The sequence below is a fragment of the Mya arenaria genome, chromosome 1 (assembly GCF_026914265.1).
Source record: "Mya arenaria isolate MELC-2E11 chromosome 1, ASM2691426v1".
In the NCBI taxonomy this organism is placed as follows: Eukaryota; Metazoa; Mollusca; class Bivalvia; order Myida; family Myidae; genus Mya; species Mya arenaria.
In genome coordinates this window covers 17,864,813-17,892,750 of record NC_069122.1, presented here as the reverse complement: position 1 = coordinate 17,892,750, position 27,938 = coordinate 17,864,813, and the positions used below count along the sequence as shown (strand labels likewise).

General features: G+C 33.6%; 1 protein-coding gene across 1 annotated transcript; it reads left to right on the top strand.

Annotated features, from left to right (window-relative positions):
* On the top strand, positions 1-27,938 carry LOC128243558 (twist-related protein-like). The gene is made up of 2 exons (XM_052961438.1): positions 1-1,163; positions 25,613-27,938. The coding sequence occupies exon 1, from the start codon at positions 425-427 to the stop codon at positions 1,106-1,108; it is 684 nt and encodes a 227-aa protein (XP_052817398.1). The 5' UTR covers positions 1-424; the 3' UTR covers positions 1,109-1,163; positions 25,613-27,938.

Sequence of the window (27,938 nt, the reverse complement as noted above, 5' to 3'; positions counted from 1 at the left end):
TCAAAATCGTGTAGCAAGAGTATTCACTCGTTTGAGGTTCTAAAAGCTGGAGATTATTTAGAACACGTGGGTCTAAAATTAGTTACATTTGGCTGGAACTTGTGTTTTATATTTAAACTGATAAATCAACGAAAGGTGAAATAAGTAGTGTGCTGACGATAATTGGTGATAATAAGTAACACACCAAGACTGCTTCAAGGTTGTGTATTCAAACGTGAAGACGTATTAAACGATTTACCGTACGTTTGAACACAAATTTGGACATACATGTTAATTAATAGCAGTTATAAAAGAACAGATACAGAATTTGAAACAAGGGCATGAGAAGGGCTAGTTGGAACATAACATATTCAGAATTTGAAACAGACATTTGAAACAAGCCGGAGATTAAAGGGGAACGGACACTCGTGGATTAGTGGGAATTATGATTCCTGACCATCAATTAATGGCTGAGAAAAAGAGCCCAGAAATATCTCCTCTCCAAAACAACAGTTCTCCCATGCAGACCTTTACTAAGGAGCAGTTTCTTGCAGTTTCCGAAATGATGGAGCACCATACGAGTCACCAACAGTTGCAGCAGCATTTAGCATTCACACAGCAACAGTTGGACTTTTCAATCAAGCAAGAAAATCAGGACTACAGTCTGAGCGATGAAAGTGACACTTCATCTATCAAAGGACGTTCACAATCTAAGAAACGTAAAATGAACGCACGACGAAGTGATAGTCTTGAAAACGTGTCATCTCCGACGAATTCCGAAAGTTCCGACGGAAGCAGAAAACGCCGAAAAGGTCCCCAATCCATGGAGGACATGCAGAATCAACGTTGCATGGCTAACGTCAGGGAACGTCAACGTACACAGTCGTTAAACGACGCGTTCACGCAGCTCAGGACTATTATTCCGACGCTTCCTTCAGACAAACTAAGCAAAATACAGACTCTGAAGCTTGCGACACGTTATATTGACTTCTTGTACCAAGTGTTAAGAAATGATGACATCGAGTCGGACTCAAAAATGTCGAGTTGTAACTACGTGGCGCACGAGAGACTTAGTTACGCTTTCTCTGTTTGGAGAATGGAAGGTGCCTGGTCACTTCCGTCGCACTGACGTCATTTTCTAGAAATATGATGACGTCATCAACTTTATTTATTTTATACATTCGGTAAGTGTTGTAGCTCATGACATATTGTTGATATGATTGTTTGTGACTGACTTTCATTCTCTGTTCTGTAATAATTATGTTCATTTCTTTATCAAAACAATTACTTTATTTTATAAAATGAATCATTTCTGTTACTTCTTTACCACAATGTTTCTATTGTTTTGAATAAATGATAATGTAATAAATTATTTTATGTTCAGTTTATTTCTTAGTATAGTATTTATTTCCTGACAAAGTGTTCGAAACTATATTTTGTCCAATGGGATTGTAGACATTTTCAAATCCGCCTTACGTTTATTTTTAGATCTTAATCAGATGAATCGGTAGTTTTAAACAGAGGCAGGGCCATTAGACAAAATATAATCCCAACCACTTCAAAACTGCCTGAAGGCTTATCAGTATGAATAAGCAAATAGATGGTACGACATTCGGCATTCGAAATCATATTACCCAATTATTATTGATTTTAATCAGGGGTTTTGTTGATTAAAACAGAGGCTGACCAGAAGACAAGATATAATTTCTAATACTAAGCTGGTAAATGTTAATAAATACGTATTTTTCAAATTAAAGTGGTCGCCCACCTGCGCCTGGCCCGAACCACGTTCAATTTGATAAATGCGTATGAACAAAAACTAACAAAAACTTGCCATTCCGATAGCTAGTAAAACATGTGAAAAATATATTGATATAAAATGAACTTGACCTCAGTTAAAATTCACACGACTCTTTATTGTGATAACTTGTTCTCTTTTTCTTATCTGATGTTGTTATCACGATTTCCCGCCGAGATAAGGAGATCTTACAAACATATTCTATTACCGTGTATGAGTGAGAATAACGATATGTAGCGAAAACGTACTAGTGATACATTATATGTATAACTAACCGATTTCATATTAAATGCAATCATATTAATATATTGTTTACAAAGATGAATATTATAATCAACGTGGAATTAAATAAATTGTACAATCGTTGTACAATTTGTATTTGACTCTTTTTTATTAAATCAAATTAAAAACAACAACAACATTCTACTTGTAATAGTGTTAATTTAAACGAAAGAGGTAGCTTTATCACTTTCGACTAAGCTAAAGTGACACTCTTATTCAAAATCAATACACACACATGTATAGCAAACATAAATTTTGAATGATAAACTTTTAACTACTTACTAAATAATGCATTTTATATGGAAAATATTAATCCCCAAAATATAAAATGATTATTAAATGCTTAAATATTTATTGTGGTCTACTATAGTCTCATAAGGTGGAAATACCATGTTTTATGCTCATTTCTCTTCAATTAAACTCGCTATCCTTCCTAAGAACCATTGTTTTCGACATGTTTACATCCTTTTTGGAAAATTACAACACTAGTATTAATTGTGGTAAATCTTATCTGGGAGTAAGAGTGCATCTTTAACGATTTCTTTTAATTTACGTTGACTGGTAACAGAAATATATATTATATATTGATAGCTTAGTATACAAATTAAAGTTTATTTTTATATGTCGTATATACAGATGGTGTTATCACATACTGATGTTTAATAGTTTTATGTCGACATGTCGCAATACTCATATCGACATGTTCACTTATTATTAGTTATTAACAATATACGCCGACATATTTATTTCGACATATTATGTTACAACTCGCAAGTCGATATGAAATAAGTCGACTTGTGTTATCTCGTCCTTTGAGTTTTAATATGACATGTCGCAAAAAATATACTGACTTCACTTATTCTTAAGATACGTCGACATAATTATTGCAACATGCCGTCGTATAACTCCTAAGTCAATATTAAAAGAAACCACATGATTACGTCACCTATACATGCATATATTTTCAATATATGTATGCTAAAGAAACCGGATTCTGTTTTTTTTTCTAAATATCTCTTTGACCAATCTATATATGTTCAACAAATTTGAAGAAAATACGAATTTTGGAATTAAGAATTGACATAAGAAGAATGTTTGAAATTCATTTTGTAATCAAAAGAATGATTTGGATAGGGTCCGATCCAATTCAAAACAATTCAAGTCAATTCAATTTTATATCATAATTTCCTCATTACAGAAGATTATTCACTGCAGTATATATACACATGTTAAAGTTATATCCCCAAAACTTGGTTGTTCAGTCTTGGTTGTTCAGTATATACATTACAAAATATTCATATCATTTCTTTGAAGGATTATGAATGATAGATTTAAAAGTTAAGTGTATATTTATGCTTCATTCAGAAATATTAATTTTAAGTTATTCGTCTGTTTAAGTAAAACGTCACACAATATACTGCAAAGCAATTCGCTTTAAAGGCACACAATAGATATGAATTCAATTTCATTTTTAACAGTTTTCTAATATTTTTTTTCAATTTTAATTATAAATGCAAAGTTCAAGCTTGACCCAGGAAACAGAAGCCAGACCATATATACTATAACAATGTTCACATCAGGTAAACAACTAAAAATGGCTATATATAATACAATGAATTAGAAGCAGAAAAGGAAGTGAATAAAATGAATCAAAAACATGTCATTTAGAAAGAAAGTTTATGTATCATAACGCATCTATTTTTGTAATAATTATAATGTAACAGGTCTTCACCCTAGTGCAATAAATCAATAACTACATATGAAAATAGAAGCAGATGTTAAGTTCTTGCACTGAGTTGACAATGTATACATTATCTCTCATAATTATTATTATATTATATTATTTTTATTTTATTAAGTACAACCATTTTCTTCTGGCTTTAAATGCTAACGATATACAAACAAATATTATGAATTAGTATTCCTACATATTTTCAATCCTTAGTCTATTAGATGCCTTGATCTGTTATACATATTGTCATTTGAGGAGCTGTGGTGGGGCTGGATGGCATTTAAAATATCAGGTTAAGTCAATCTTACGGTCATACATCAATGACTTCATTTACTGTAAAGGTCAGATATAAATAACAAATAATCCGATTAGCTACATCGTTTCTTGATCCAATTAAGACCAGTATTGAATACAAGGCCTGGGGTTGTATTCAATATTCAACTGAAGTTATTCTTTAGGTCATACATCATGGACTTCATTCACTCTATTGGTCAGTTATTAAAAACACATACTCCGATTAGCTACATCGTTTCTTGATCCAATTAAGACCAGTATTGAATACAAGGCCTGGGGTTGTATTCAATATTCAACTGAAGTTATTCTTTAGGTCATACATCATGGACTTAATTCACTCTATAGGTCAGTTATTAAAAACACATAATCCGATTAGCTACATCGTTCTTAGATCCAATTAAGACCAATATTGAATACAAGGACTGAACCATTTGAGCATTCACATACAAATCTAACATTATATGAAGTTAGCAATATTGAAGCATCATTTTTTTCAATCCGTAATGGTCGATATATTAATTCTTTATTAAGAGATTAAAAGCGTTACTGAATTATTAGCAACGGTGAAGCGTCAAGTTTTGCAATCGATATTAAAATCATTAAGAGAAAATCATCTCTAAGTGATGATATACATGTATATTATTTCATAGTTTGTACTAGGACGTTTCACATTCCATCAAAGCCATAAAAGAGGAATTTGCAGAGGTGAAATTAATCTAAATGTTAAATCAATCCCTAGATAGACATATAATTTGACAATCCTACAGTAAGATAAAATCATTTCTTAAATTATTTTATCACTTCTCTAATAACATAGAATGTTGTTTAAGAACGCTTTACGGTTCGTCAAAGAAACTTGCAGATGTCAATTAATCCAAATGATAAAAACACGAATCTGCAAATAGGTGCTAAACGCGCCTGGTTTTCCCGTATAATTACTGATAAGCCCGGTTTTCGCCCTATAATGACTGATAAGCCCTTCCTTTCTACCGGAGACAATTCCGATCCATATCAAGGTTGCAAATTTGTCGTTGGAAGATTACCATCTTAATCGCGAGATTACATAATAATACCGTATATTCCATTATAACGCGATCTGCAAAAAGCGTGGGTGCGCGCCGCGTGATTTAACGAAATTCAACGAGATTTCGCGAAAAACATGGCGGACACCCCCACGGGAAGTCTAGAAGAATCGCAGGAACTCGAAAATCTGATCCGTCAGATCTTGTTACTTGACTGACTTAAGGCTGATTAAGTAGATTAAAAGAAAATTTTCCCAAGACGATCAACCGATTCTTTCTGAGAACTCCGAAGCCGAGCGAAGTGTTTAAAGGGTTTTGAATGGCGACAGTGGTTTTAGACCCAGCTCAAAGTGGCAAAATAAAACCCCAGGGATCGTTCCGATATTGGCAATTAACGAAATGAAATACAATATAAAATTAAATTTCGTAATGAAACTCTTAGATTGATATACCTTGTTCAAAATTCCTGAAATAGTTACAGTTTAAAATTGGAAAATAAATTATTAATGTTCTTTGAAGCATTTAGTAATAGTTTAAAAGATTGACGTTTTTATTTTGTGAAAGTTCATACTAACAATCATTTCTAATGGTCTACATGATATTGTGTCATCTACCCACTCACTTGGCCATCCACTGTCAATATCTACCGCTTCACCTGATTAAAATCAATAACGGCTGACTGCTGGTTTACTAAAATAAATGTAATTATATGCTGCCTTCTCACTGAACGAAATATAATGTTGACCACTAAGAACTTTTTCATGACTTTGAGTGATAAGGCTATACTCATGATTGTTGATTCACTAGTATAAGAACTTTGCGGCTTTTGTTGCTTCGTTGAACCAGTATAGAATGACTTAGTGGTCAACATTTTATTTTGTCCAATGAGAAGGCTGTATTCCTCACGTGCATTCATTTCAGTTAATCAGCAGTCAGTCGTTATTAATTTTAATCAGGATGACGCAGTAGCAACTAAGGCTGGCCTACTTAGTGGGATGTTTACAAAACATAATGTAGAACACTAAACAACTTACAGATTGTTAATATATATATTTACACAAAATAAATACGTCGCATGAAAGTATTTCGTATGCAACCTTCTTGGTTCAAGCACTTACACGCGCATTAAACAAAACAATGTTAGAGTTCTCGTAATTTTCCCATAGAAACTCGCTTTGAACCAAACGTTTCATCACTTAAGTCTTTGCATTGCAATGTCAATGGCCGTAAAAAACGTAAGACACCAATGGTTAATCTAATATTGCAATATGATTGATAAATGAAAATCTCTTTTACTTTTGCGTAGACCAGAATATTTTGCGTTTCTCTGACGAGAAAGATGTATAATTGGCTAATTAGCCATTCGGAGCACAGCGGCGCCATTTTGGTTAGTTCGCTAATAATTTAGAGTTTCTAATTATAACGTTTTTGTTAACGCTAAATAATTTGATAATCCGGACACGGATTTTTCTTTCAATGTTGATTAACGTCATACAAACATGTATGTTACCTACATATACTAGCTGGCTTTCGAAAGTTAAGGTTTAAATACAGTTTTAAGTTCAGTTCGCCTGTTTTTAACAGAAAAAAACAAAACAATCTAGTTATTGCCGTATTCTTTGTGACGTTAAGCGTCGGCGTCAGTGGCGTCGTTGTCGCCGATGTGCGATAGCTCTAATCAAGGCTAAGCATAATCACCATTCAAGATATTGAAATGAAACTTGGTATATATGTTGCCAGAGCCGTGACACAAACGCACAGCAAGGCCAATAACTCTGGCTTATATAATGGTTGGCGTATGCCGATAATCGACTGAAATACAATACACGATAAAAAATGACCCGACTGGTGTGTGTGTAAGCTTCTTTATACTCGCACTCGGGTCTTACCCATTCGGCGAGTGCTCCGTTAAGAGTGTTAGTCATTTTAGGCCTTTTGGAGCATAGTGCACAGACAGAATGTAACCCTGGTTAGAGCTACCCTGGTTCTTTAACGTGCAAAGTGTATAGTACTGTCACACGGGGCCCCCATTTAACGTCCCTCCCGGAAGACGATTAGTATTTTTTAGTGGTGCGACGGGGAATCGAATCTGCTACCCCTGGAATGATAGTCAAGTGTGATACGACTAGACTACGGACCCGCCATGACCTGACTCATAATGTTGATCCTTTTTATAGCAACAAGAAAATGTAGATTCTTTGCATGCTGTAGCGATCTGAATAACCGGACTGGGAAAGCCAACTGAAAATTTAAAAAAAAATCCATTTCAGTTTGATTTAATTTGGGACTATGACGCCGTGTCTGCCGTTAACGAGGACCATTTAAAATATATGGAGTTTCTTTATAACCTCTTAAGATGTTTTCACATTATATGTGGTGAGAATATTTATAAAGGCATTCCTTTAAAGAAATTGCAAGAAACATAGACAAAATATTCAGTAGTTAAAAACATTTCTTAAAGCAATGTAAATAACAATATAAATTTATAAGCTGAGTTATGGTAATTTTGAACGTATAAAAACAACGTATATGACGTCATAGGGTAGCGCTGTGTTGGTTGTAATTTAAGTACATCTAGCAAAATCTTCCGAAATGAAATTTTGCACAATAAGAAAAAAAATCTGACGATTCCTGTGATATGTAAAAAATGTAATAATGACGTCGATTAAATGCTTTATGTACAGTGTCAACATATTTTTTTTGGAAAAAAGCACTCGTATATTCTTCGTAATTAATTCATACACTTAAAACGAAACTTCAGCGTATATTTAAACTGGCTTTGGAAATAAAGAAATAAATTATAACACTCTGTCATAATGGCGCAAAAAGCTAGCTCGAATAATCATTTATGCCAAAAAAAAAATAATTCGAGACGTTATGCGTTTGAAAACCACTATTATGGTCTATTAAAATTGACAGCTAATTGCAGAGAAAGCTGTTGATTCTAGCACATATACTTTTAAACCTCTTCCAAAATATATAAATATTATAGTGGCAGTAAAAATTGAAGAACTTTTAACTGTTAACATCTGTTGGCAATTAAGTTTTGAACTTGAAAACGCTTCGCGAACTAATGGCATTAAATAGCAGTATTTGTAAGAAGGAATAAGAATGACAGCTTGAGTGTTCGGCAATTTCTAAGTGCTTTAGTGCAAGAAAACGATATAAACTCATGTTTATTAACACTTAAAGCTAAAAAAAAAGAATCAACTCTTATGAGTTTAAAGTCAAAACAAAATTTCCAGTAACCATGCTTTGACAAAGAAAGAAACATAAGTCGAGGCCTGCACTTTAGGACGGAGGTTTAATATATTCAACAAACTAATGTTTGAGCCTCGAAAATATCGAGCCAAGCGGGAAGTCTTACATTCAGTATAAAGATTTCGGTCCTTTACATCTAGTCCAAGCCAATGAGGAATTCAAGCGAGTTCAATTCAACGGAGTTCGACTGTATATGTCAAACACTATATTTACAGTCGAACCTCGTTTGCTCGAACTTTTAGGGACCAGCGAATATACCTCGAGCCTCGAAAATATCGAGCCAAGCGGGAAGGCTTACAGTGTAAGGAAATCGGTCCTCTTAACATTCAGTTCGAGCCAACGAGGAATTCGAGTCAAGCGAGTTCGAGCCAACGGGTTTCGACTGTAATGTTAAACAATCATATACTTTTAGAAGTGTTCCGTATTCTCCTATTGCCTAAACTTGGGCTTGGAACAGACGATTCATGGCTCGCCTCTTCCCCACTTATAAGCCCAATATTACAATATCTCCTGTCTCTTTGTGAGTATTTCGTGTGAAGATTAAATCAAAACGTTCACTTATAACCTAAGGTACAATCATGCACTCTGATGACCTTATGTTTGTCTCGCTATTTTTGTTGGCAGCCTTCCCTATAGACTTTTGCCAGAAGTCAGTTGTTCTAAATTTATAGCTCAACAGTTGAATAGGTGATCCGTCTTTAATTGTGTTGAGTGTAAATATACATGTATCATTGCAGCAAATAGCGTACACACTTAATGGCGTACACAAATTATATCAATAGTTCATCGCATCAAACATGCCACTTAGAGCTCCCTGTTTTAGTTTTTGGTGTATGCGAAATAATCTTTGAAGTGTATTTGACCGTGATGTCGCTGTTGCTCCCTTTGAATGGAGTATTTGTTTTGGTTTGTATACCTTGAACTATATATAACCGATACCAAACTGAGAAAAACGAGCATATCTCATTCTATTCTCATAGCAATAGTAGTATGTTTCCGGTACTAAAATAGTTTGAATAAGTACGGAAAATTGCCATCATCCTGAAAATATAACAAGGGAAACAATTAAGAAAGGAAGCTGCAACATCAGCTTCAAGGGACAAGACACATGATGGTTTCAAAATCGGCAGATACAGTATTTCTCCAAAATAAGACTACATCTGTCAATACAAGCCAGTATAAGGCCGATGATACATCAGGAAATGTACATAATACTTTATACATAATATTTTGTCGCTGTCTCAGCTGAGTTTACCCGTTTAAAAATAGCGAATAAAGGCTTCCCAGTTTTATAGTGTGTATATTTAGCATGTAAAAGTCAAGTAATGGTACATATTTATAGTATATTTTCGAAACGGAAAAAAATACTCGAAAACTTCGAAACATACGCTTGTCCTAAACGATGTCATACACAGATATTTAGATTCAATGCGTTTTAACAACGATATCAGTTTTATGTAAGTTTTAAAAATTTTCTTGCAGTTGTTTCATATGGTTTTCAGTCCCTTTATTGCGACTTTCTGTTCGTAGCCTCATATCAGGCTAATGTAAAAGTATGGCATTTCAATTTTCAAGTGTATGTTTAATGAAGAAAAGTGTCTGGGTATTGAGATAGGATTGGTGCCACCGGCGTTGTCGACTAATTCGTCGGCGTAATACAAAATAATGGAACTTGATCCTCATGTTCACGGTCAAAGACAATGCGCGCATGTCGTACAACTAATAATTTAGATCTGGCTTCAGTAACTATTGTGTTGGGAACTAACAAACAGCAACCACAGTGGATCGTTGGCGTTCAATTCGAGGTGCTCTTGTCCTTATTATGAAGACCAGAGCCTACCATAAACATTGCTACACTGCCGGTATAGCCTAAGTTTATACTAGTGCCAGAACGCAGTAATAAGTCGATTACAGAATTAATAACCATCGCCATTATTCCTGCTTCCCAAGTCAGTCCATTATTACCAATTAGTCACTAATTACGTGGAATGCACGTTAATTTAACAGCCGTGCCCATAATGAAACAGTCACTCCTGGTCATTATTGACCAGCCTACGCATGCTGGTCACTCTATGGGGCCCACTGGAAACAATGGTCAGTTTTCTAACCGCATCATTAGGATTGGTATATATGTACAATGCATTGTATGTATCACGTGTGGACATGCATAAAGATAACATTTGCGCTAAAACTTAGAAAGAAACAAAACCATCCATTTATTCAGTAGTGGATATTTTGAATTTTATAGTTCAAGTTTGGCGATCTACAGAAAACATAGCGGGCGTATCTCGGTCGCCAAGGTAGCTCACTTTTTGTCTGAAACTGCCACCGATGACGAGTTTAGTTCAGTTTATTGGCAAATCGGCACATTGGCTTTGGCCAATAATACTGTTAACATATAACAATGTTGAACACATTATAAATAAATACAGTTGAACCCCATTGGCTCGAACTCCTACCGACCGGCAAAAATACTTCGAGCCTCGGAAAATTCTTTTACATCCAGTTCAAGCCAATAAGGAATTCGAGCTAAACGAGTTCGAGTCTGTACATACAAATATCATACATACACAAAGACATATTCTAGAGAACGCAATATACAACCAATATAATATACTATAGTGTATGAATATTGTAATTTTACAATTTAAATTTATCAAAAGCAATGTGTTAAGTAAGTAGCGACCACTGCCATTTTCAAACTCAATCCTTGTCTTTAAAAAATCCAAAAAAATCTTTCCAAACTAAAAAATACAATACCAAAAATGTAAAATCATAATTGTTTTTTTTTTCATAATATGCACTTTGCACTGTATGTATAATTATATCTACTAACGAAGTTCAAACAGCATATTTTGAAAAAGAAAATTGATTGAAAATCCGGTGCCAGTGGCAGCGACTCTACCTTTCTGATACAGCAATGTTTGTGAAGCATCATGATATTTTCAGTACTGATTTCATCGAACAAATGATCCTGAAAAACTCATCAACATGTCAATGGTTCAGGAATTTGTTTCATTAAAGTGCCAATCATGTCTACTCATTACTTCCAACAGCATTGGTTATTATTGCTATTACTTGGACAATAATATATCGGCATATGTTGCTGACCGATAGCTGCAGACTATAGTTTTGACGTGCACATACAATCTAAAATAAATATTCTAACATCCGTCACTGTGTAATTTTATTTTACATTTTAAGACGCCATTTAGACGTTTCTTTTCAATTATATAGACGGTGCTTTATTGCGATTTACCTATCGCCGGGCGTCAATCAATCAATCAATCAATCAATCAACCAATCAATCAATCAATCAATCAACCAAACGATCAATCAATTTTCAATCATTCAACCATTCATTCAATCAATCATTTTTTTTTTACCAAAAAAAGCAAATTGGTTGAATCATTAAATATATTGACAGGAAATCCTCCGCCAAATTATCTTGAAAAGTCAATTATTGCTATGGCGACTGGTCAATCGTAAAACACAATACTTTGTTTTCAATCAAAACGGTGTTTAAAATAAAGATATATGTCCAGCAATCATGTTTTTATGGAAATTAATGCAAGATAATTGCTGACTTTTTAATAAACTTGAAAAGAGATGAACGTTTTCTTCGAATTGTCCTTAGTGTCGTACTCTTAAAAGTACGCGAACATATCCGAACAACAGCTGGCCCATGTGGTTTGACCTGCCAATCATCGCGTTCGGAACAATTCGACCATCATGGTTAAGATCGCATGAGAAACAACGATTTGAAGGGAAAACTTGTATCGGCGCGAGATTGATAAAGCGATATACAAAATAAAATCAAGCTAATTTAAAGATTTCCCATAGAAATTTTCTGATGAACAGGCGGATAATGCTACGAAGTAGTAGAAATATATATTTGCATAAAATATCAAAGACATTTATCAAACGCTGTGAGGGCAACTTGTATGATTGATTTGCACTTTCGTGAAACATGATTCCTATAAATTAAGAACGCATTTTAACGTCACCGCAATTCGTTCATGGCGATTTAGATATACATTGGCTCGATTGTTCGTAACTTTGTTAAAGTTAACAACGTTGTTAACGTCGTCTTTGTTAATTTTTAAATCTGTGCAGAACGTTTAATGGATACACATTTGTTTTGCAACAGTTCTCACAAGATTTGAAACAACTGTTTCAGCTGAACTGTTTTATTAACATATAATTTATGAGAAGATAATAAAATAGTTCACGTTTAAAGGTTAACAATTATCTCGTTATCCCGTTGTTAACTTTAACATAGTTCTGATCAATTGGCCCACTGATATTTTTTTTTCATGAAATGCTTTGTTTTATGATGTAAATAAACTTTCTCGTCAATACTAACACATATGACCGCTTTTACTAGAGTATTGTTTGGACAATAGTTCGAAACGGTGCATAAAAATTACAGTAGACAAGTTCTTTTTATTCGTTCACTTTTCCTTTATAAAAAACAAAATTGTTTTGTTTCTTAGAACCCAGTCTTGTAAGGGCGTTACTCTAGCTTGACAAAACGCACTATGGACCACACGACGACGAATTTCCAGCCACTTGTACTAACGTATGCATGAAATGGGGGGCATCAAGTCAAAACTTTAGATCAAAGACCAAAGAAAGTAGCCGGGAATCGCCATTTAATTAGCTTACATTATAACCTTACAAAATGCTCGTGCTTTAATGACCACGCGTTAAGAAGGGACACGTGCTCATTTAATTATCCGCTCTCATGTCCACGTGCATTTTCGTACGCTACATCGAACATGAAACGAACTGGTTGAGTGGTTCATATTAAGGACTCAAGGTCGGGGCTTTTTGTTTTATTATATTCGATGCACTGTTTTACATGTAAATACCTATCCGCTGCTTAGTTTAAAGGGACCGCGGGATACTGGATTAATGTGGTAATTCTGGGATGAAATTGAGATTCTGGGATGAACACGCCAAAGGGCCTTCAAAACTTTAATTTCAAACCTCTGACCAAGGAAAACATAATGTTTCGTGGCTTAGGAGGGTTTAGGAGGCATGAGGTTTTTGTTTAGCAGTTAAATACGGACGACAGCCAACCTTCACTTTTTTAAACGATGTTTTAATACGACTCTATCGAAAGCGTCCTTAAAGTCACGTGTCCTCGGGGGGGGGGGGGAGGGGGGCAAATACATGGTTGTTCCACGCTTTTTGTTAATTAAGAAATGGTAATTCGATATATGTATGACTAAAACAGACTAAGTAACCGTTTTGTCAATGAAATGGACACCGAATATTTTATTAGACAGTTTTTTGCTCAACGGAGCAGTCAACCGGGTCTTTCCCCTTAAACTACATTTTAATGTAGCGTAACGCTCACAAAAATAGCAGGGGTGTTGAATAAATAGTAATGTTAACGACGAAAACAGAAACGTTCCGAAACGCTCGAGCCGGAAATAGCATTGAATGGGTATGGAAAATCAATAATGTCACTCGAATTTCAAACGTCATTGTGAGATTTATTCACATTGATATGAGTTAACAGTACCCCTAAACCGAATGTTGATGGTGTTGTTGCTATTGTTTTTGTTGATGCTGCTGTGGTTGTTGTTGAGTAAATAAAGGTCTACCCGCGCTCTTTAATGGCTGCACTATGGCCTGACCCCGTCTCACCCCCAAGTGTGACTTAAATAGAAGTTTGAAGCCTGTTGATGGGATTTTCGCCAAAAGAGTAATTATTTCCAAAATGCCACGAGACCTATAATGAATGGCATCTAGAATGGTCTTACAACTCTGACTATTGGTTATGGTTTCTATTCTCTGCATGGTCTTGAATTGTCTTGCCTTGTCTTATCTTGACTGTTTTTTGGTTGGTCGTTAGACCGTTAGGTCAGGGGCTGTATTCAAATATCACTCTTGATTTCACTATATTTAAGATTAAAATTCAAGTGTTTTGATTGGACTGTAAAAATAACTGAATGGAATCATTGAGGCGTATATAAGGTCAAGGATAAGTACGATATTGAAAACGGCATCTGTACTTATTGTGTTTTAGGACTGAGGTATGACATATATGACAATTTCTGTTTAGATGGCCGGTCAAAATCGGTAACAAGATATTGTGATACATGTGTAGTGTTTGATAGGCCAATATAAAACTGAGTTGCTAGATTTTCATTCATGTTTTAATGCGGGCGGCTGTGACATTGTTTTTCTTAGATGACTGTTTCACCGTTGAATATGGGACCATATACATGTGTTTCTTGACGAACCACGTACATGATCGTAACAATAAAATTCATAGTCGCCTACATGCCTTTAAACAAGGCCTTGATTAACATTGTTTTTCTTGGATGACTGTTTCACCGTTGAATATGGGACCATATACATGTGTTTCTAGACGAACCACGTACATGATCGTAACAATAAAATTCATAGTCGCCTACATGCCTTTAAACAAGGCCTTGATTAACATTGTTTTTCTTGGATGACTGTTTCACCGTTGAATATGTGTTCGTGTTCTTTCTTATTGCAAAAGGGACCATAAACATGTGTTTTAGACGAATCACGTACTTGATCGTAACAATTCTCCTCTTTACATGTGAAAATTCATAGTCGCCTAAGGCCTTTTAACAGGGCCTTGATTAACTGCTTGGCAATTTAGGCTGTCCCTGTAGTTTTTATTGATGTTTAAAATAAAATCTCAAATCACACTGTCAAAAACATTTGCCGATTTATTTTGCTGCCGATGGAGTTTTTTTTTCAATTTATTTTTGCATTTGGTATAAGCATTTATGTCATATGTATGGACAACTTTAGTGGATTTTTCAAATACATTATGAAGCACGTATATTAATTTCCTTTGAAACATTTTCATTACAAATGAGAATATGTCAGTTTTCGCTGGAATGAGCTGAATGGCTGTTTCTTGTATCGTTATTTTGATAGATGCATGTACTTGAAAACATTATGAATTTCAAAGCTGGGTTAATGGAGGTTCATTTCTGAACCCTAATGACAGAAAACAAATTTCATGTTGAAACTTCGTTTAAGACTGTGGAAAAAAAGATAAACGTTTAATATGATGTAATTTAAAATACGTTAAGAGATTTTCCGATGAGGATTTTGTAATTAGGCTTTAACAAGGGGTAGCCAGATTTATATATTTTAAACGCAATATGTTTCATTCCAACCATTCCACGCATATTGGTTTTACATTTTTAGGGTAGCAACTCTTAAATTAATGATGGCCCCTGAAATAGACGATGATTAACACGAGATGTTTGGCCAATACCTCAATACTTCTACGGAATCTTATTCAAATCTCAACCCGTAAATTCGACATTTTTGTCCTTCGCCGATCCCTGGTGAAAGGATATTGATAAAACCCAGTGGATATGCCCTGGTGAAAGGATATTAATAAACCCGGTGGATATGCCCTGGTGAAAGGATATTAATAAAATCTAGTGAATATGCCCTGGTGAGAGGATATTAATAAAACACGGTCAATATGTACTGGTGAATGGATATTAATAAAATCTAGTGAATATCCCGTGGCGAACGGATAGGACTTAAATCCGGTGAATATGCCCTGCTTAAAGGATACTTAAAAATCCCGGTGAATATGCCCTGGTAAGCGGATGTTACTAAAACCGGTCGAATTTGCCCTGGTGAAAGGATATTAGTAAACCCCGGCTCGCCGTATCACCGTACCTTTCACTTTAAAACACGCCTTTAAGTGTCCTTTTACTGCAGTATATGCTTTCTTTAAAAATGAACAGTTTTTATTAACATTGATATACAAATAAACCATGCATTTATCAACAGAGTTATGCAGATACAAGAACATTAAACATTAAAAACAATTCTTAAATTAATTAAAAAACTTCAAAGGACTAAGTGTACGGTATGGTGGAACGGTAGTACGGAGGTTCGGGTTTTAGTTAAGCAATGGCGCCAATTTTTAGAAAAATCTTAAGCATAGCAAATTTAAGTACCTTATTCCATTAAGACAAATGATTTGCTTTCATATATATTGTCATTATAATACTGGATTTTACTTAACAAGAAGTAGTATATCATAATTATCATTAAAATTACTTCATTTAAAAGTCTTAAAACTCTTTAAAGGGGTGAGAGTGGTCTAGTGGTTAAAGTGTCCTGGGTTCGATCCTCACTTGGGGTACTTTTTCATGGCCTTCCAAAAAGCACTCAATACTGGTTTCTGCCCAGGTAACGAATTCGAGAGTGATTCTATAAGCTCACCTTTCGTCACAATCGAACTAAAATAAATTAGTATATGTATACTAAAAAAGTTAGAAATTATACAAAATAAAAACGAAAAAAAGAGCTTATTTTGATCCTCGAAGAGTGAGGTTATGTTTGTTCTATCAATTTGGGCCTGGTGGAAATAATGTACAGCACTAAAATGAAGCATTGACAGCGTAGCAATTAACTTTTGTTATCAATTCAAAGCTCCCCTCTATCCGGACCAGTCGGTTTTCATAAAGCATTTTAAGTCATTTTTTAAGTTAGGTACATTTCCTAGAAATGTCTTTATTAAAGTGACTCTCTTATTTAAAACCACTACATACGCATGTATAACAAACATAATTCTTGAGTGATAAACCTTTAACTACTTACTAAATAATGCATTTATGGAAAATATGAATTACTGATAACACGATTGTAAACGTGTATTTGAAAGCTGAAAACGCAAAAATATTAAATGATGGGTGAGTGCTACTAAGATTAATCAGATCTGCTATCGTTTTATAAGGTAAAAATACCGTGTTTTCTGCACCTTTCTTTCAAATTAAACTCAGTTTCCTTCATAAGAACCATAGTTTTCGACATTTATTCATCCTTTTTGATATATTAAAACAATTGTTTTAATTGTGGTATATCTTATTTGGGAGTAAGAGTGCATCTTTAAATTTAAGTAAAAGGTATGGGTGTTGGTAACACAACATAATTTTTAATGAAATCAATGAAGATACGGTATTTAGTTATCATATCATATAATAAGTGTGTTAATAATAAGTTAACTTACGTAACTGACTTAAATTAAGAAATTACTTCAGATGTTTTATGATTACGTGCCCCGCTATTTCTCGATCTAATATATTCAACATTTGTAAGCAAATTTAGCAGAAACCAATAGAAAGCAGACAATTTACGATTTCAGAAATCTTCATTTATTAAAAAAATTCTGACGCACCTGTCAATGAATCTAAACACTTATATCAAACTCTCCCTATAACAATAGTAAGCAACCAAAAAACTCAGCATGTAAAATATCGTAATCTTGGTGCCCCATGACAAAATCCCCAGCCTTTAACTCAAGAAAACTATCAAGAGCCTCTCTCCCCAGAAAGCATCTGACAGTTTGTGTCAAAACACTTAGAAAGCTCTCATTCATAAATTATTCAGCAGCTGCCACTGGGAAAAATGCAACCAAAATCAATGACTTGACGCATTTAATGCTTACTTTTAAACTTGTATTTAATTTCACACATTTCCGCTCACTGCATTGCTTCGTGTTTGTTTATATACTTTGCGATATTTACGAACTGTTTTTTTTTCAGCACCGCGTGCTCGTTGCTGGGTAACTAAGCAGACAGGTGGCGCTTTTAAAACTCTCCAGTACTTCGTACTTAGAATTGTAATTAATGACTCTAATGCGAATGTTAAAGCAGTTATGGCATAAACTTTAAGCTCTTTAAATCATGAATCACCAATTATATTAACAAAGGGCCTGGAGATATATTTACCAGAAAAGCTAGCGGACCCTTAAAAACCAGTTTCGTTTATAGTTTATGTTAAAATCATAGGAGCAATAACTTTATTACTGTAGCAAAAATAATCAACCATAAACTGAAACTAATTTTGACAAAATTCCATAAACCACTTGGGGCTTGTTAACATTTTTTTTGGCAAAAACAATAACTTGATATTGACGTATTTGATTCATGAATAACATTATATGACGATAACAAAATGATTCAAGGCTGTTAAGTTCGTAAAATTTTACAAAAATAAATGGCTTGGTCTCATTGCCATTTATTTTGAGTAAGTACATACATATAACTTTAACTTTTTAGTGGTCAAAATTTTCTTGTGTAAACTTCATACTAAATAGACATGCCACTGTTTATATTTATCGCTTATGTTTTATGTTAGACTTGTACATCGCCAATATAAACACTACAATACAATATATCATTAAATTAATAAAAAAAAACTCCATATGTGATTAAAGATGACATAAAAAGCAGGCAGATTTTTTTAATAAAAATGACGATGTTTACTCCATTTTCCCGCTCTTTTTCAGGCCCATTGTTTACACCGCCAATGCTGTTTTTTTCGTTTATTCCGACGTCTACCCTTGATTTTGAAATATTTTGGAAAGCAAACATCTAACACACTTTCTTAATACGTCTGTTATATATTTTGTTTTATAAAATTGACTCATAACTCAAAAGAAAAACACATTTATTATTTGAACCCAATTTTCGCGACTGTTTTACCTGATCACGTGATTCCAGTTCCTTTTTATATCTGATAAGTGCAAAACATAAACTGTACCATCGGCTGCGAAATTTCGATTTAAGTGTTCCTTTGTTTTTCATTTATTAAGATAAAAAATATTAAGATTTATTACCAGGCTTGTGTTAATTACCTCCGTAACTTATTAAGACAACTGGTTGCTAAGTACTATTAATATCTTTGCACCTTTTTCTTCAAAGAAGTGTTAGTTTTGTTGGAACCATTAGATATATGCATGTAACATTATTCATAAGTACCCCATTTTATAACTACACAGTTTAGGGTACTTATCACAATTTTCTTCCAAATGTTCCTTGTGAAATGGTATAGACGTGAAGCAATATTTAAGTGGTAGCTAACAGCCTCTCGTATGATGAGCTCCGCCTAATACTAAAATACATGTATAAAGAGTGCCTTACTTAAAAATACCATCTTTGACATCCTAATTATGTTTGTTGAAGCAACAAGCTGTCATAACTTTCATATCGAGACTTGAGAACTTTCTCTAAAATTTAAAGTCAATGGGTTTTTGCATTTCCATAACTTGCAAAATATATTTTTATATCATTAAACGCATATAAAAAGTAGTTGCTCTCCATCAGCTGACTGTGAGTTCAAATGGTCTATACAGAACAGAATAAAACAAAACATAACAAGATATAACATATATTTTCTACACATCAGCATTAAAGCTTTTAGTGTAACATATACTTAGTTTACAAATACAGTGGGTGTATACCACGTGATAAATTACGTCATATATGCTACGTCGGAAGGCAATATTTTACTTAGAATAAAGACTTAAATCAAAGATAATTTTTCGCTTACTTCACCATTTTAAATGAAACAAAGGCCAGTCTATGCAGCTTAAAGATCCCTACCTTTGTTTTATAACCGGAGTTTGATACGGTGATTAGTTTCATCAAACACTTCGACAAACCTGTTTCCAAAACAATGTTTTGACAGTGCTCCGTCGGACGGCCGTATCGTGAAAAGGTTTGTCGAAGTGTTAAGAAACTAAACTCTCAATCAAAATTTGGTAAAAGACCGAATGTGGGGCTCCGTTACCTGCATAGACTGCGCTATGTTTCATTTAAAATAGTAAAGAAAATGAAAAGTTATCATTGTTTTAAGTCTTCAATCGAAGCAAAATGTTGCCTTCCGACGTAGCATTTATGACGCAATTTATCACGTGGTATACACACACTGAAATATATATTCATTAAAGAATTTTAAACGTACATGGCATACTATTAAATTGAATTAATAGATGGACGTGCATCATTTATGGAGCACCATGCATAACTCCTTATTGATTATATATTTTCCCTTAAAGGGACAGAATAGAGGTCGATGCAGATAAAAAATATTAATTATTATAATTGGGGTTTTAATTAATAACTAGTGGCCACCAGTTCCCCAGTTTAAAACCGCCAAAATGTCGCTATTATGATTTTATATGTACACAAATGATAATTTATTAAAATACTAAGACCTTGTTTTGCATCTACTAAGTGTATCCTATATTGTGCCAGTATAATGAAGACTGCTTTGTCCATCATGGGGTCCCTATATCATTGTACACTATTTTACTTCGCCATCAAACACACTTGCCAGTTTATTTTCGTGGTCTACTAGTGATTTATTTCCCATATACATGACTTAATTTTCACTCGGACAAATCTTTGATAGGGCCTACCCTCTAGCATCAAAGACTGCCTGTTTTCATTCCTCTCTGCTTTCAAAACACGAGAATTAATTGGGAAAATAAACAGTAAGGGGAATCGTAAACAAACCATTGCCAATTAAGCCCGGACATTTTTATTTCCCCTTCGATCTCAAAGACTTTATTATTCTGTAAGGATTTTCTTTCAATGAATTTCGAGATCACCGTTCTTTTGAGGAGTACAGGTGCTTAATGCAGCACAGAGGTTGAGGCGTTTCTCTTTCGGAAAGCTTTACTCAAAAAGATCATACAATGCGCTTCGATTTCATTACATCGTAGTTGCTTTTTCTATCATACAATACGCTCAGTTCGATTTCATTAAAACGTATAGTTTTTTTTTATCACGCAATTTCCTTAGTTCGCTTTAATTGAATCGTTTTTGCTAATTCACAATACAATGTACTCTGAGTTCGATTTTATTAAATCGTAGTTGCTAATTCACAATACAATGTACTCTGAGTTCGATTTTATTAAATCGTAGTTGCTAATTCACAATACAATGTACTCTGAGTTCGATTTTATTAAATCGTAGTTGCTAATTCACAATACAATGTACTCTGAGTTCGATTTTATTAAATCGTAGTTGCTAATTCACAATTCAATGTACTCTGAGTTCGATTTTATTAAATCGTAGTTGCTAATTCACAATACAATGTACTCTGAGTTCGATTTCATTAAATCGTAGTTGCTAATTCACAATACAATGTACTCTGAGTTCGATTTCATTAAATCGTAGCTGCTAATTCACAATACAATGTACTCTGAGTTCGATTTCATTAAATCGTAGCTGCTAATTCACAATACAATGTACTCTGAGTTCGATTTTATTAAATCGTAGCTGCTAATTCAAAATTCAATGTACTCTGAGTTCGATTTCATTAAATCGTAGTTTGTCTATTCAAATTACAATGTACTCTGAGTTTGATTTCATTAAAATCGTAGTTATCAAACAATATCCTAAGTCCGATTTCATTTTGTAATAGTTTTTTTTATTCTATCATACAATGTGTTAGGTTCGATTTCACCAAATCGTAGTTGTTTACTTGCTCAGTTCGATTTCAAATGAATCGTAGCTGTTTATTCTATGATACAATGCCCTCAATTCCAATTCATTCAAATCGTAGTTGCTTATTCTATCAAACAATGTGATCAGTTCAATTTCATTAAAACGTTGTTGTTTATTCCTTCAGTTCGACTTTATTAAATCGTATTTTTCCATTTTATCATTTTATCCTCAGTTAGATTGAAGTAAAACGTAGCTGTTTATTCGATTTCATTTTATCGTATTTGTTTATTCAATAGCACAATGTGTTCCGGCCTATTTCATTTAAACGTACTTGTTTATTCTATAATGCAATGTGCTCCGTTCTATTTCATTGAAATTGAGTCGTTTATTCCGTTCTATTTTATTCAAATGTAGTTGTGTATTCTATAATACATTGTGTTCCGTTCTATTTAATTCAAGCGTAGTTGTGTATTCTATAATACAATGCGTCCCGTTCTATTTTATTCAAATGTAGTTGTGTATTCTATAATACAATGCGTTCCGTTCTATTTTATTCAAATGTAGTTGTGTATTCTATAATACATTGTGTTCCGTTCTATTTCATTCAAGCGTAGTTGTGTATTCTATAATACAATGCGTTCCGTTCTATTTTATCCAAAGGTAGTTGTGTATTCTATAATACAATGCGTTCCGTTCTATTTTATTCAAATGTAGTTGTGTATTCTATAATACAATGTGTCCCGTTCTATTTCATTCAAATGTAGTTGTGTATTCTATAATACAATGCGTCCCGTTCTATTTCATTCAAATGTAGTTGTGTATTCTATAATACATTGCGTCCCGTTCTATTTCATTCAAACGTAGTTGTGTATTCTATAATACATTGTGTTCCGTTCTATTTCATTCAAGCGTAGTTGTGTATTCTATTATACAATATGTTCCGTTCTATTTCATTCAAACGTAGTTGTGTATTCTATAATACAATGTGTCCCGTTCTATTTCATTCAAACGTAGTTGTGTATTCTATAATACAATGTGTCCCGTTCTATTTCATTCAAATGTAGTTGTGTATTCTATAATACAATGTGTCCCGTTCTATTTCATTCAAATGTAGTTGTGTAAAATGTGTCCCGTTCTATTTCATTCAAACGTAGTTGTGTATTCTATAATACAATGTGTCCCGTTCTATTTCATTCAAACGTAGTTGCGTATTCTATAATACAATGTGTCCCGTTCTATTTCATTCAAACGTAGCTGTGTATTCTATAATACAATGTGTTCCGTTCTATTTCATTCAAACGTAGTTGTGTATTCTATAATACAATGTGTCCCGTTCTATTTCATTCAAACGTAGTTGTGTATTCTATAATACAATGCGTTCCGTTCTATTTCATTCAAACGTAGTTGTGTATTCTATAATACAATGCGTTCCGTTCTATTTCGTTCAAACGTAGATGTGTATTCTATAATACAATGCGTCCCGTTCTATTTCATTCAAATGTAGTTGTGTATTCTATAATACATTGCGTCCCGTTCTATTTCATTCAAACGTAGTTGTGTATTCTATAATACATTGCGTCCCGTTCTATTTCATTCAAACGTAGTTGTGTAAAATGTGTCCCGTTCTATTTCATTCAAATGTAGTTGTGTATTCTATAATACAATGTGTCCCGTTCTATTTCATTCAAACGTAGTTGTGTATTCTATAATACAATGTGTCCCGTTCTATTTCATTCAAACGTAGTTGTGTATTTTATAATACAATGTGTTCCGTTCTATTTCATCCAAATGTAGTTGTGTATTCTATAATACAATTTGTTCCGTTCTATTTCATTCAAACGTAGTTGTGTACAATGCGTCCCGTTCTATTTCGTTCAAACGTAGTTGTGTATTCTATAATGCATTGCGTCCCGTTCTATTTCGTTCAAACGTAGTTGTGTATTCTATAATACAATGTGTTCCGTTCTATTTCATTCAAACGTAGTTGTGTATTCTATAATACAATGCGTCCCGTTCTATTTCGTTCAAACGTAGTTGTGTATTCTATAATGCATTGCGTCCTGTTCTATTTCGTTCAAACGTAGTTGTATATTCTATAATACAATGTGTCCCGTTCTATTTCATTCAAATGTAGTTGTGTATTCTATAATACAATTTGTCCCGTTCTATTTCATTCAAACGTAGTTGTGTAAAATGTGTCCCGTTCTATTTCATTCAAACGTAGTTGTGTATTCTATAATACAATGTGTCCCGTTCTATTTCATTCAAACGTAGTTGTGTATTCTATAATACAATGTGTCCCGTTCTATTTCATTCAAACGTAGTTGTGTATTCTATAATACAATGTGTCCCGTTCTATTTCATTCAAACGTAGTTGTGTATTCTGTAATTCAAATTTGTTCCGTTCTATTTCATTCAAACGTAGTTCTGTATTCTATTATACAATGTGTTCCGTTCTATTTCATTCAATTACGTTTTCGTTCTATTTCATTTAAACGAAATTGTGTATTCTATATTACAATATGTTTCGTTCCATTTCATTTAAAGGTAATTGTTTAGTCCACAATACAACATGTTCCGGTCTATTTCATTTCAACGTACTTGTTTATTCTATTGCTATTTCTCAATGATATCTTAATCTGCGCTGGCATTAGCCCTTAATATGAGTTTTATATAAAAAATGATACTGGTGGAAGTCTGCGATAACTCTAAAAAGACCTCAAAAAGCCACAAGACCACTCTCTCTCTCAAGTAAGATCGTGCCAACAAAAATGATTTATATAATGTTATAATAACGTATTTCACAATCAATTTTAAAATCAAAAAAGTTTAAACTTATAAAAGAATATTACTTCGTTTGTTCATTAACTGTTTTTCACATTTATCTTCAGTCGTTGCAATGGGCTGATTGTTAAGAACATTATTACAGTTAACAACCTGGTTAACGATATCGTTGTTAACTTCTAAACGTGAAATATTTGATGACTGTGCTGAAATATGCTGAAAAATCTGGTCCAATTCTTCTTAGAATTACAACAGATGACACATGTATCCATTTAACTTGCAGAGCAGTAAAGTTCACAGAGTTCTAAGCAACCGGGCCACTTAATACTTGTTGTTTCCACCAAATAGTTAAAGATGCACTCTTACTCCCAAATAAGGTTTACCACAATTAATACCATTGTTAAATTATACCAAAAAGGATGAATAAATATCCAAAACAATGTTTGATATGAAGGAAAGCTGCAGAAAACACGGTACAAAGACGGTGGTAAATCACAGTAAATCTTTAGCATCCACCAATCATTTAATATTTGTGCGTTTTCAGCTATTAAATAGCTGTTATCAGTAATTATTATTTTCCATAAATGCATTATTTAGTAAGTAGTTAAAGGTTTACTATTCAATGTTTAAGTTTGTTATTCATGTGTATGCATTAAATTTAAATAAGTGTGTCACTTTAAGGGTTGATTTGGAAGTGTTTGTAATGACATTTCGCATGCGTTTTTTTTCGAAATTTATTAATAAATGTAGAAGCAAACTAGGAAACAATGTTTTATGACTTATGGACTATTGAAATGGTGTCAATTAAAAAAGAATATTGGGTCGTAGTCAACATAAATTTTGGCAAGTATACAATATTGACCTTATAAATATCACTAGACATGCCCCAGTAATTCCATTCAGCCTATTGGTCAGCTAAATATACAGGCCAATCAAAACACTTAGTATCTAATTTTAAATTTAATTTTAATCTAAATTAGTCATTGAATACGACCCAAGGCTTATTTTTATCCTAAGACATGCCTCACTGAATCCGTTCTCTCCATTTGCCAGTTATTTTTACTGTCCAATCAAAATTATCCGATTCTAATTTAGGAATAAAGTGAAATCTAAGATGGTTATTGAACTCATCCCTTAAACACATTTTAAGACATAAAGTGTTCTTGCCTCATGCATATATTTTGTTTAATTTCAGATACGGATTCCGCGAGATGGATGGTCTTACCATCAGCAAATGTAGGACTGAGGAATAACCGCACCAATGATGTACACTTGGATTATCTGCAACGAATGTGAAGTTTAACCAATGTGTATACCGACTGCACAGGAATCGTAATTTTGAGCAAACGTCTTGAAAAGTTTGTCTGGAAAATTAAGCGTATACATATACACAGCATCAAAATCGTCATGTAAAATTTTCATTTTACCATCATCAAATAACTATTGTTCAAATGAATCGTACATAGATTCACAAAAGTCGGTAAACCACTGGCTAATTATTTCATGCTCCCCCCGGAAGTGGAATGAAGGCGTTCTGACTTGGATGCCATTGTCAATATAATAATAGATGCAGATTAGCGCCGAATGTCTCTACGGTAACAAAATATGTACAATTGAATTGGCACTAAGTGGCCAGTTTTGGCGTCCGGATGAATTGGCCAAACAGTGGAAATACCATATACACTGTAACCGTCAATGAGAAAACAATTGTTTGAGTGGTGTAATGGACGGAACATGTACAGCAAAGGTCAAATGTCGATGTGTATCTTGCTTATAGAGTGTTACAGTAACAATAGGTGTTGCTCAAAAGCGGGGCTGGTCAGTGGATCGGAGGTTAATCGATGACCATCAGCAGGCCAACTCTTAGATCAGTTGTTCGGGGAGATCAGGGTGATCAGGAATCGGCCAATTCTCTTTGAAATAAGAACAATCACTGCTGATACAATGATAAGCCAAGTGGCTGCTTTGGCTGTATCTTGGATTGTTACTAGAATAAACATCATTGCATCACTCCGGGCATCGAGTAGGACACATAGGGCTTATCGACACGTTATGTGTTATCTCCCGCACTTCTGTTATAATGCGGTATTGATTACTGACTGATAAGCATTTAGGCTGAAGACTGCCACACGAAAGAATAAGCGTATTGATTATCACCATTGTATTGTGTCTTTGATGTATTTGAAGATTACTCATTGCAAATGAGTAATATTTGCCGATTGTTCAGAAATTTGATAAAGTTAACAACGAGATTGTTGTAAACCTTTAAATGTGAAATATAAGACAATGTGCTCATAAACGTATTTAAAACAAAAAACAGTTGTCTCAAATCCTATTAGAAATACTGCAGATCAAAAGTGTTTCGATGAAACTTCCAGAGCAGTTAACAACGATGACGTTAACAACGATGAGGTTAACAATGATGTCAAATTTAACGAAATTCTGAATAATCGGCCCAGCACCATGCCAACTACTATACTATAAATCTAATTATATACTGTATTTTCATTCAGTTTAATTATCAAAATTTAAAACTGGACTCTCACAGATGGACCACTTTCTCAAGTTCTTATTATGTTAAATGCAGAAAAGCTTATTTACCTTAAACCACAAACAAAATTTCAAATTTCGATGGTAAATATTGAAAAATATTGAAAATATTTTGTCACCAGTCTTATATTACTGGTGTCGTGATATTCACGCAAAGATTGGTTCATTCCAAGACAAAATATAAAAAATAGTTGTCAAAACGGTCAATCAGTGAGAATGCTGCTTTAAATCAACAAAACATGTCATAATCATATTATTAACAATGGACTATGTACTCGGACAATATAGTCAACGGTTGATAAACTTATTTCCATAAACATATTAAACATTGTAATTATACAAATGAGTATGGCTTTTTGTATTTCCAAGAAAAGCCTTTTACCCAAATCCGACCATATCATTGTTTTTAATCTAGCTTTTAGTTCTGTTGTGCTTAAATATTTCCATTTTATTTATTCTCGAACTAATAAATTTATCATTATAGGTCTGGGCTGGTATTTAATATTGATCTTAATTAGATCTTAGAACGATGTAGCTAATCGGATTTGTATAACTGACCAATAATGTGAATGAAGTCAATGATGTATGACTATAAGGATTACTTAAGTTGTAAAATGAATACCTGCCCAGATAAATAATTTAACTCTTTATAAATTATGTTTGAAAAATCAGAAATATTTTCAAAAAGGTAAAAATATACATGTATACAAAGATCTAGATGACAGTAGTCTGTCACGTCTCTCTAATATAATTGCTTGATATATTATGATGAATAATTATTTGAATTGTATATTTAAAAAATAATTCTGTGTTTGTATATGATGTATACAGTCCTGTAAAATATTGAACTATTAAATACTCTCTACACTAATTGTTTTCTTGACTAAAAGTTCCTTTTAACAAAATGTGAACAAAATGATTTGGCCTAAAATTTCCCCGAATGCCACCACCAGTGGTTGCACATATATACA